General features: G+C 50.6%; 1 protein-coding gene across 1 annotated transcript; it reads right to left on the bottom strand.

The window, feature by feature from the left end:
* Positions 1-1,892: 1,892 nt before the first annotated feature.
* ZNF263 (zinc finger protein 263) lies at positions 1,893-8,558 on the bottom strand. Its single transcript, XM_044232966.1, has 6 exons — positions 7,914-8,558; positions 6,855-7,035; positions 6,322-6,395; positions 5,911-6,037; positions 4,363-4,479; positions 1,893-3,922 (listed from the first exon to the last, which is right to left on the bottom strand). Exons 1-6 carry the CDS (start codon positions 8,298-8,300, stop codon positions 2,754-2,756), a joined length of 2,055 nt encoding a protein of 684 aa, XP_044088901.1. The 5' UTR covers positions 8,301-8,558; the 3' UTR covers positions 1,893-2,753.
* Positions 8,559-12,088: the final 3,530 nt, after the last annotated feature.

Below are 12,088 nucleotides of genomic sequence, written 5' to 3'. Positions count from 1 at the left end.
GACATGACAGCCAGTTGGAGACTTCTGGTTTCTTTTTCAAGGACTAGTGGGCAAAAGTGTAAACATAAAAAGTGTGTGTGCAGGATTAAAGGACAAATTTGAGAAAGCAGGCACTTGGCCATCCCTCGCAGTGACCTCATGGGAGTGCGCATAAGGACCTCCAACCTGCTCTTTGACCAGACCATGAGGAACGAGATCCTCATTCCTGTCAGTAACGTAGATTTCTGCCAGTGTGGCATCGGTGGCAGGTGCTTAGAAGGCACTCTTGCCACTATCACCTGCCCACAGAAGACACCAATAGATGAGTACCTTCTGTGCGCCAGGCCCTGAGCTAAATGCTTTGCATGGAATATCCACGTCATTATAACAGCCCAAGAGCAGTTTTGCTTGTGAATTTGCTAGGAGGGGAGCTAGACGGGGGCGGGGTGGGGGTGGTGGGGAGCGCTTCCTATTGGGAAGTCTTTTTAGTGCAGGGAATGAATTTCTGGGATGCTCATTGCTCTAGCCTGAAGCTACAGTGCTCCCAGTAGGACCAACAGCAGTGGGACCACTATCAGATCTGCATGGGTGAAACTATGGGGAGACGGGTGCTTTCCATTCTCAAAAGATTTACAACCCACCTAAGCTGCAGTATTAGCCAAAGAGTGCTGAGTAACAACATCAACTTGACCTCACCCACGCATTTCATGGCATCAGCAGCCGCAACAGTCCTGTCCTGCTACCAGGGTCCTAAATTAATCTCTCAAACCTTCACCCTCTTGCCTGCCCCTCAAACTCTGCACTACTCCCTCTTGTGGAGAAAGAAAAGAAATAAGAAACTAGATTTTTATTTTTTATTACTTTTTAAAGATTTTATTTACTTGTTTGCCAGAGAGGGAGAAAGTGAGCGAGAGAGCTCCCTGCCAAGCAAGGAGCCGAAGGCAGAGGCTTAATCCACTGAGCCACCCAGGCATGCCAAGAAACTAAGATTTTTAAAAACTGTCTCAGAAAACCAAGGATAAACTCCTACTACACTGAGGCAGGGCTGAAATAAGACTGATAGGGAAATGGGGAAAAGGGTATGCACGGTTGTTTCCCTCACTTAAAACTACTCTATCTGGGGGTGCCTGGGTGGCCTCTGCCTTCAGCTCAGGTCATGATCCCAGGGTCCTGGGATCGAGCCCCGCATTGGGCTCCCTGCACAGCAGGGAGCCTGCTCCCCCTCCTCTTTCTCTGCCTGCCTCTCTGGCTACATGTAATCTCTGTCAAATAAATAAACAAAATCTTAAAAAAAAAATTACTGTATCTGACAGTCAGTTGCCAGGTCACGCTCCACCTTTTCTTCCCAGAGAAGAGTTATAGGGCCAAATCCTGAGAGGTTTTCCTGGCATCAGAATTTCCCACTCCTAGAATACTTCCTGGTATTCTACCTTTTTCTCATAAACATTCCTGGAATTCCTATTCCCAATTCCCCATTCTAAAATACAAAGCTTTCCCCTAAAAATGTTGGCCTCACCTGTGTCTTCCCTCCATTAACAAGCAATAATTCAGTTATGTCCTGTCTTTGAAGAGCCAGATTTTCCTTCAGCTTTGTCACTAGAAAGTAAACATTCTCAACAAAGAATCAAAGACATTTTTACTGCTGTCCCCCACTGAAAGCGAAGAAGCCTACGAGGAGACCCTTATGACAACATGACCTTAAGCAGCCGCTGGGCTTGACCTTTTGTTCCCAGTCTGGAAGAAGGCCCAGCCTGGAGCCAGCCAGGAGCACACCCTCCCTCAGCCCTCCTCAGCCCACCTCATCCAAACCCTTGACCAACCACAGAGAAGATAGGTCCTCCAGCCGCAGCAGACAGGGGACAAAGCAACACTGGATGCCAGGACAAAGGTCCTCAGTGAGGAGCCGCACATGCTCACGTTTCCTGAAGATATTTATTACCACCCAAACAGACTTCAACAGGGAAAGCATGATCCCTAATCTCTTTGCACATTTGCAAAGCCTCTCAGGGAACCCCACTTTCACAGAACCTCCGAAGACCCCAGAGCTCTGTTTCTTTCTTGTGCAGAAGTGGGGTGAGTCTTAATCTCCTCAACGGTGACGAAGTCAGAATCCGGTTTCCTGTGCCAATGCCTGTGCTGAATTGCAAACTCCCTCTTTCTTGTCCCTCAGGCCTCTGGTTCCTTCTGGTCTGAGGTGATGTTTATAAGCTTGGCGTGTGCATGAGCCCTCCTCTCCGAGAGGCACTGTGGTGGCTGCCCGGGACTGCCCCTGGCTTCCCAGCTGGGGCTTCTGGGGAAGCTGCAAGTCACCAGCCAGTCTTCTGTGGCCAATAAGCTGGTTTCCCAGAATCCTCCGAACTTCTTTGGTCCCATGCCTCAGGAGCCCAGGTACCCCTGACAAACATTCCAAGTGGGGAAGCGGTAATGGGCAGTCACACAGATTCCCAAAGTTGTCAGGACAGACAATGGATACAGTAAGGCACCCGAATCACAGCTAAGATACCAAGGGAGTAGGCACACCCCAGGACAAGAGACCTCATAGAGAACTCTGCCCTGAGCAGGTCACCTCAAAAACTCACCACCCTCAACAGTTTGGACAGAATTCCGTTTTAGTTCTACACTAATCTTTGCTGCCTCCGCACCTCCCTCACACTGACGCCTACCTCGTTCCTCTTTACGGTAATTACTTTAAAAACAGATTTGGGGGGCCTGGGCAAAGGACACTAGCTCCTAACAGGACCCTCTGAGTGGGCCGAAGAGAAATCCCATTGTTTCTATCCCGTGTGAGTTCTCTGGTGACTCATAAGGCGGGAACTCCGAGAAAAGCTCTCTCCACATTCCGAACATTTGTAGGGTCTCTCTCCCGTGTGGGTTCTCAGGTGACGAATCCGATTGGAGCTGTGAGAAAAACTGTCCCCACACTCATGACAGGTATAGGGTTTTTCTCCGGTGTGAATTCTCTGGTGCCTGATTAAGTTTGATCTGTGAGAGAAGTTTTCCCCACAAAGGTTACACTTATATGGTTTCTCCCCCGTGTGCGTTCTCTGATGCCTGGTGAGGTGCATGCCCTGCCGGAAGCTTTTCCCACAAGTCAAACATTCGAAGAGTTTTTTCTCTGCCTTGTGGGTTCCAGGATTTGTAAGAAAGACGGTGCTGTCATTCACTGCTTCGCCACACTCAGAGAAGGGGTAAAGCCTCTCCTTCTCGTGAGTTCTTTCATGTATGACAAGGTGTGAACTGCGAGAGAAACTTTTCCCACACTCGGCACACTTGTAAGGTCTCTCTCCCGTGTGAATCCTTTGGTGTCTAAGGAGGTTGGAACTATGAGCAAAGATCTCCCCACACTCGGGGCACTTGTAGGGCTTTTCGCCTGTGTGTGTCCTCTGGTGCCTGTGAAGGTTGGAGTTGCAAGAGAAGCTTTTTCCACACACGTTACACTGGTAAGGTTTCTCCCCCGTGTGCGTGCGCTGATGGCGAGTCAGGTGGGTGTTCTGACTGAAGCTTTTTCCACATTCCAGGCACTTATGGGCCTCCTCTCCCAAGTGTGCTCTGTGTAGTGACAGGAAGTGTGGGTTCCCAGCAAAGATCTCGCCACACCCCACACCCATACACAGTCTCTCCGCTGCATGGATTCTCTGGTGCCTAATTAGGTTCGAGTTGTTAGAGAAATTTTTGCCACACAAGGGACACAAGTGGAGCTTCTTCAGCTGCAATTCCTTTGGTCGCCCCAGTTCTCTGCAACTTGTAGCCCCCACTAAGGACGGCTCCATCCCTTCCTCTGGGGGAGGCTCCCAGTGCCCTTCTGCCCTGTCCCGAGGCCTTTCCTGCTCAGGACTCCAGGGGACCTCCCCTCTGGCCTGGCCAGGCAACAGTGCCTGTGGGTGGATGCTCTCAGGAAAAACGGACTGGGCGCTTTCTTCCTGGTTCTCAAACTTCTCTTCTCCTGGCAGAGCAAGAGAAACCAAACCCCTATGTTATTTCCACACCAGAGAAAAGGAAGTCCCACCTATCTGCTACTCCCTGTAGCTCAAAGGCTGGAAGGGTTGGTTCTACCTCAGTTTCCCGGGCAGGCAGTGCACTCCAAGTGGAAAAGGGGTGGGGCCATCACTCAGGAACCAGCGCTCACTCAGACCAGTCCTGAATTCCCTGGTACAGGCCCCCAATTCCTTCTACAACTGAGGTTCCAGCTTCTGCCTTGTGGAAATGGGTGGGATGGAGAGAGCTGGGACTAGGGTGGGCCCCAGGGGTGAATGCCTCCATGCATTCTGCGCCCTGGGATCTCCCCGACAGCAGTGACGGGCTGGCCCGACACCCAAATCCTCAAAGGCCTCCCTTCCAACAGCAGGAGGCCAGCTGGCCAGCCTGCTGATATCCATTCCTTACCTGGAGCTGGGCTGCTGGGGCTCGGGCCCTCCTTGCAAGTCTGAACACTGGGATCCCACGGCTTTCCTCCTTGTTCCACTTGGGTGCTCAGGGCCTCCTGATTAGGAACCTGAGACTCTGTTTACAATGGAAGAAACAGATTTCTATGTCACCGTTTTTCTCTACCAGGCAGAAGTAACAAAGACAATCTTGTTCCCTGCACTTAGGGGACATATCCACAGAATGTGCAACAAATCTGACAGCAAATGGCTGGAACATGCACTCACTGTTCTCAGTGATTACCTCCAGAGAAAGACACTAGAGGAGGGAGACTACGGTTTTTTTCTTTTTACACTTTTGTAGTACTCAGGGCCTTTTCCAATGAGAAAGTACACTTTTATAATCAAAACAACCAAATAAACATGACTCGAGTGATCAGTTCTTGAGGAATTACTTTATTATTAAAGAGCCCCAACTCTCACAGATAAATATAAACTAGAACGGAGTTCCACTTGACAACTCCAGGAGAAAAGATGACACGATGAACAACCAGAAAGAAATCTAGGCCTCCGAGAGGACCCTGAGGTTAAAACCCAAAAGCACCATTCCTGTGCTATGCTAAAATTAAAAACTCACCCTAATCCCAGCAAACATGAACTTTAAACAGTTTTGTTCTAAGAGCTTGTGATCTGAACTTCTCTTCCTGTGCAGCACTCACTGAAAGCTATGTTCAAGTTCGGGCACCAAGCCAGGCCCAATGACGGAGAACCTGGAGAAGGTCCCAATGAAGGAAACCAAACCCAGCTGTCACTCCGAGGCAGAATTAGAGCAAGTGCACTGACAGCTGTGCCTCTCCTTACCAACACCTGATGTATGAAAACAAAGTGTGTGTGACTTTTCTAACATATCAACCTATTATGAGAATTTTCATACATCCCAAGTTGAAGGAATTTTACAATACCTGTACACTCTTCACCCAGATCCAACTATCAGTTTTCTGTCATATTTTACAAGCCTCATTTTTAATCTCTGCGTAACAGTTCAACATATAGAAGCATCCTAATGTATTTTTTCTGTTTTACACATATGTATCATTTCGAATTTCCAAAAGGCATCCCCCATTCCTGAGTTTTTAAGGGCTGGGAGAACTGCTGAGCTGGAATATTGATGCCAGCACCCCCTGAAAGTTGGGGAAGGGCCTAGAAATACTAATGAAGCATAGAAAATATAAGTGAGGTCAGAAGAATAAGCATCTCAAAATTGCAAAGCATCAAGCACCGAGAGTGTGTGTGAGGTGGGGGGTGGGGCAGGCTGTCAGTGGATTTGATTTGTTCTGCCTGGAAGTGCAAGAAAGCTCACACACTCTGCCTTCAGCTCTGGCAGCTGGGAACCGGAAGTCTGCCAACTGTGCCACCTGCCAGAAGTCTGACTGATCCTCAGCCAGAGGGCTTTAGAAAAAGGGAGGTCTTCTGGCAAAACTCCGAACTTCTGTCCTGGAGGTGAGTGGCTAAGGGAAGGGCCCCTGGTAAGAAGCGGCTTAGTCTTCATCCCTGGAAAAGAAGTCCTTACCCAGTGAGTCCACATTCTCATAACTCTCCTGCACCGTGTCCCTGGAGAGGGCCCTCTTACTAGGATCCTGATGCCCCCACTCCTCCTGGGAGATGTATATAGCCACGTCCTCTAAGCTCTCAGGCAACTGAAACAGCACAAGATCTCCTTTAGCCCTTGAGGCACCAAGAACAATTCAAGCAGAGTCATGAGTTATAGGGCAAAACCCAGGGTGTCAAGGACACATTTCATGGGGAAGAAGGGTGCCAGGCCCACAAGTGAGGTGTGGAGGAAATAAACAAAGGCGGCGGGGAGGCTGTGCGTGGTGAGAGAGAAAGGATCTTCTCTGAGAGGCAGAAAGACCCCATCCCCACAAGAGCAACTGCAGGGAGAGGTGCTGGGGAGGGGAGACGACGGGGACTTCCACATCACCTGGGGCCCAGTCAGCTCCTTGTCTTCCATGTTTCCTTCAGCAGGAAAGAGAGAAAGCCAGGGAGCAGACAATGCTGAAGTGACAGAAATCATGATGAGAATGGCATTTGTAGTTCTCGGGAACCCAAGGCTTATTACAATACGGTATCCACTCCCCGACACCCAGTCTCTGCTCAGGACTGTACAATGAGCATAAGAAGGCAGCAGAGGCATCATAAACCGATATCCAAATTGGCAACGTGCGGGGGAAGGACACCAGTCACGTTCCCTGCTGGCCTGCAGCACTCAAGCCCTCCATCATTTGAAGCTCTAAACGTCTGTGCTGTGCATACTGAAGGGCTTACTTAGGATCCCCCTCCCACCTCCCATCCCCAGAAGAACCCAAGCCACCACTTTTAGGTCCTTCACTCCACATCTGGGAACCCTGAGATGGGAAATTCCCTCACCTGGGCGACCACACTCTACCTGCTGGTGTCAGGGGGCAACCCCGAAGCCCCTCCTCCCTCCCACCTGCCCAGACAACTGTTCCTCACCCCTCTCCTTTACAGCTTGGGGGTCCCTTTTGGGGCTGGGGCCTAGCAGCTCCTGCAGCCTGGGGCCAGGGCTTCGCTCAGTCTCCATTGGCTCCAGCTTGAAGCTCGGTGACTCTCGTGCTGTTTCCAGAGGCAAAGTCTCCTCCAAAAGCACTTCTGTTCCCCGCCTATGGTTTGTGACCTGGGAACCAACCCACATCACTCATCATCACAACAGGGCCCAAAAGGAAGGGAATTTAGTACAGAATTCTGAGGGCAAGTCTTCAACAGAGAAACACTGTTAATAATCCTTTTGTATCCAGCAAGAGAGAAGGATGGTTTACACTAAAAGCTTTCCTGATCGCCCGTGCACTGGAGAGAATAGGAGGGGAGGGTGTCCACTCCCAGGGCACACCTTACCTGCACAGCTCTCTGACTCAAATGACCTCCTCTTGCCTCCCCCCACTCTTTCTATTTGCTTCCATGCCTCACTCCTGGATAAGTTAAACTTGGGTGACCCTGGAGGCAAGTGCCCTCAGAACCACACAGCCAATCTGTTTTCCTAAATTCACTAGTAACCCGACCTAGATCTGCACAGGAGACCAGACTGCTGCACCTAACAAAACAACAGCCACCAGACATTAAGCACTATTAGCTAGCCGTGTGATCAAAATTACAGGATGCTCTCCCTGCAGCCCTCAAAGCAACCCTAGAAAGATGTTTTTATCATTCTCACTTTACCAGTGTTAAATCTGAAGCCCAAAGAGATTAAGTCCTTGCCCAAAGTCACAAAACTAAGGAACAGAGTGAGGATTTGAACCCTGCAAATTAAGAATTAACTCCGGGGGTCACAGTAAACCAGAACCCCTGTCTCCGTGTGGAAATAGGGCATTCTTCCTGGCTCACTCTGTCCTTCCGGGGAAAACCTGGAAAACGAGTCTCCCTGACTAAATTGTGAAAAGACCTCTTGCCCATATAAAGTCTACTCGGGGGACCAAGTAAAAGTACAAAGAACAGGGCCACCGCAATGTCCTAGTCCTCGGGGCCAAACCAACCGCAGGTAAGACGACTCTCTCTCACCTGTAATCGCAGCCTCCCAAGCTCTCTCTGCATGTCCTCCACAAGAGTCACCGCTTCCTCGCCACTCTCCGGATGCAGCTCCTGCACCCTGCTCTGGATCTCCTGGGGCAGGATGGTCAGGAACTGCTCCAGTACCAGCAGCTCCAGGATTTGCTCCTTGGTACGCATCTCAGGCCGCAGCCACTCATGGCAAAGCTCCTGGAGCCGGCTGAGGGCTTCCCGGGGCCCAGCGGCCTCTTGGAAGCGGAACCGTCTGAAGCGTAAGTGGGAGGCCTCAGGGCTGGGCCCTGGATCCGGCAGGGGCGGCTCCTGGCTCCAGGCGCAGTCCTCCTCCAGTTTCACTATCAGGAGCCCTTCCCGGTCTTGGGAGCCCGGGCCCGATGCCATTGTCAAGCCCCCGGAGCGCCTTGGTCCCGAAACCGATTGCGCCCGCCCGGGAAAGCTCCCCGGACCCCGCGGCTGCGAGTCCCGGCCAAGGATCCCAGTCTCAGCCCGGGCGCGGGCGCAGCCGGCTCCGGCGCCTCGGTGCCAACGCCGGCCGCGTCACCGGCAGGACCTCCTCTGCCCCCGGGTTAGGACCTGAACGCCCCGCTTTTACACTCGTGGCGGCCTCACGCAAGACTTGGCGCTCGACTTCACGCCGGAAGTCCCAGGGCGCGCTAGGCGACCACGGCCAACGGCGCAGCCTCAGGACTAACTTCCGGGCCAGGATCCGCGAATTCTAGCGCCCGTTGGGTCAGTTCTAGCCACAGACTCACCGCCGACCAACCAGAAGGGAAGATTTGCCTGCAGGGGCGGGACGTTCGGCGGGCCAATTGGAGGCGAGAGGCGGGGCAGGTAAGTTCAGGGGAAAACAAGCCTGAGGAGGGCGTGACCGCTGGCCTATCGGATCAGGATCCCCTCGGAAAGCCTGCTGCAATGAAAACCCCGAGCCACGCGAAATCCAGTGCGTTAGCGTCGCGGGGGGAGTGAGGTGGGGGGCGGCAATCTGAATTGTTAACAAGCTCTTCCCCGAGACACAAATTTGAGAACTACTGTCCCGATTTAAGGGCAGTCCTCACCCGCTCTGGTTACTCGGGGAGGCAGGAGAGGGTCCCCTGGCCCCCACGGCCTCAGAAGCACGGAAGCCAGGGTCCTCTCGGTCACCGGTCGGTGCCCGGGGGAGGGGGGGGAAGCGTGCGGACGCGCCTGGGTCAGCGTCACCGCGGGGCTTGCCGGGAGACGTAGTCTGTGGCCTTGCCCGCGCTCCGCGCCCCCCGCTGGTACCCCGCAGTGAGGAGCGGCGCGCCGTGGTCGTTAGTCCCGCAGGTTTCTGTCCCTGACCCGGTCAGGGCCTCGCTTTTGGAGGCTGGAGGTCCCCGAGGGCGCCTGGGATCCGGGACATGCCGCTTACGGTCCACCCCTGCTAGGGCAGGAGCGTCATTCAGCTCCCTGATAGGTCCTACGACGGTCTTGGGATGAAGGCTGTGTATTTCACTGCGAGGGGCGAACGGAAGGAAACCCGAAGCGTCGGCTCAGCATGTCCCTTCCCTCCATCGACATTCAAGATCGTGGGCTCAGGAAATTAGAGGCGACGTAGCAGTGAATCGTGGCAACCAGTAACCTTTTATTGAGCGCCTGCCTAATGCAGCTGGGCGCTGACAGCACACAAAACTGGGATGGAGACGCTATTATCATCCCCGTGTAACGGGCGACAGCACCGAGTGTCACTTAACGCCCTGTTCAGGGCCACACAGCTAGTCCGTCTCTAAAGTTCAAGGCTGCCGTAATAGTAAAGGGTGGTGTGAGGACAGAGAGATCGGCTTTACAGGACTGAGTGGAAAAAGTCCTGAGTATTTCGGTTTTTTCTTGTGCCGCTTGAGGGAGAGAGGTCCACAGCTGTTGTGGGAAATGTGGACTCAGCTGCGGCGGAGCACACAGGCAGGTATAGGTCAATTTCATAAACTCCTGTTGAGACATGTGACCTCAGAGTCCTCTAGGGCCGTTTTCATGTTTTTGACAAATTGCAGATTTCGACATATTACAGATTCTAACCTTACAACTACTTCACCGGCATTTACGACGTTATCTCAAACAAGTTATTCAATCTTGCTAATCCCCAAACTTCAGTTCTCTTACCTGTTTTGAGAGGATAAGACTATCCCCACCTTGTAACACTGGGTGAGGATTAAATGAGCTAATGTGTAGGATGCTTAGAATGGTACCTGGCACTTAGCATGAACTCAGTGTGATACTAGTTGTTACTGATGCACCGTAAATTCCTCAAGTCTCACCCTATCTCACAGAAAAGCCAGTTGGATTTTTATTGCAGGATGTGGGACATGGAAATGTTTGCAAGACTACACATATCTTGAGATGGGAAAGAATCATCGGTTATTTAAGTTTAAGGTGCTTTTTTAAAAAAAGATTTTATTTGACAGCACAAGCAGGAGCAGCGGCAGAGGGCAAGGGAGAAGCAGGCTCTTTGCTGAGCAAGATATGGGGCTCAATCCCAGGGCCCCTGGGATCATGACCTGAGCCGAAGACACATACCCAGGCACCCCTAAGTTAAGTTTATTAATGGGGACTTGAAGCTAGATGGACTTTCTGAGTTATTCAAATTCCTGTTAATATTCTTCCTCCGTTTCTTTAAGGCCTGTCTATACTGTCTATAGTGGGAGTATTACTGGGAGTAGGATTACAGGCCAGTAGAACTACAGGGGCTCGTTTGGGGCAGGAGTTCTTACTCTAGAGCCCGTGAAATTCTAGAACAGCCCTGTCCAGTAGAACTTACTGTGATGGCAAAATGTAGCTCCTGTTCCTAAGCGCCACTGGGTGGCTTATGCAGCTCTGGAGGGTCACAATAGTTGGATTTGGAGATCTTGTAAGTTGTTTTTTTTTTAAAAAGATTTTATTTATTTATCTGACAGACAGAGATCACAAGTAGGCAGAGAAGCAGGCAGAGAGAGAGAGGAGGAAGCAGGCTCCCTGCTGTGCAGAGAGCCCAATGCGGGGCTCCATCCCAGGACCCTGTGATCATGACCTGAGCTGAAGGCAGAGGCTTTAACCCACTGAGCCACCCAGGCGCCCCGGAGATCTTGTAAGTTTTGATAACTGTATGCAGACCTGCATGTAGATGTATATTTTCTAGGAAGCAGATTAAGTTCGTCAAGTTCTCAAAACCACCAAAAAGATTGAGAACCACTCTTTTAGGTCTTTGGTGAAAAGTAAGTTCAGGGAAGTAAGTATGCTCTCTGGCAACCATTATTGATTCTGCTTTCTTATATTTTCTTGTCCTTAGCTGTTGGTGGCTCCCTGACTATTATAACAGAGAAAAATAAATTTCAGTCTAGATAAAGAATCCCTATGAATCCTGGCCTTAGCTGTTATGGTCACTAGATTCTGTCTCTGGAGCTGCTTTCAGGACTTACCCAACTCTCACAGATTTCCTTGCACACAAGGGGTGCAGTTGTCTGCCTGTGGTCTTCAAACCAGTATTTGATGAAATACACAGTGTTAAGACTTTCTGGTCTGTGCTCTTTGGCAAGGGGGTGGATAAGCAGCTCCCATCAGCCTGCAATATTGCTTTCCCTGCCTCTCGCCTCCAGGCTCCTGCCACACCCTAAGCCTTTGCTATCTGCCACTCCTCCCCGCTTTCGTTTCATCCCACTTTATTGTACTATAGATTCCCTGTGATCTATGGCCCAGGGCTTGGCTCTACATGTATGAAATTGCTCTTTGATCTTACTCTTACCTCTTGAAATCCAATTATAAACAAAATACTGACTTTACATGGCATTTCATTTGAAATGCATTTTATTTTAATCTGAAATATGTTGCCTTTCTCCGTGAAAATAAAATAAGGCATTTTGCTCCACTTCCTGTATATTGGTAAAATGTTCTAAAATTTAAGTTTTCCTTCATATTAACATTAACCAATCTAACTTGCTAATACTGTTTTGGAATGTTAATATTTAAACATTTTCCTCATGTTTGTTCCTCATATTTAAACATAATTCTCATATTTAAACATTTCCCCATGTTTCCTCCTTGAATCATAAACCACCATTTATCAACCCACACTTTGTTGCAGAGCAGTAAGTTTTGTCCGGGGTGAGAAGGGGCAGGAAGGGACACAGAAAGAGGCTGCAAACTAGCTGCTCTCAGCGGTAGGGCACAGCAGGGACTGAGCTGGA

This window comes from Neovison vison, chromosome 14 (genome assembly GCF_020171115.1).
Source record: "Neovison vison isolate M4711 chromosome 14, ASM_NN_V1, whole genome shotgun sequence".
Classification (NCBI taxonomy): Eukaryota; Metazoa; Chordata; class Mammalia; order Carnivora; family Mustelidae; genus Neogale; species Neogale vison.
Note: the sequence above shows the minus strand (reverse complement) of the source record. Positions and strands in the feature narration are given on the sequence as shown.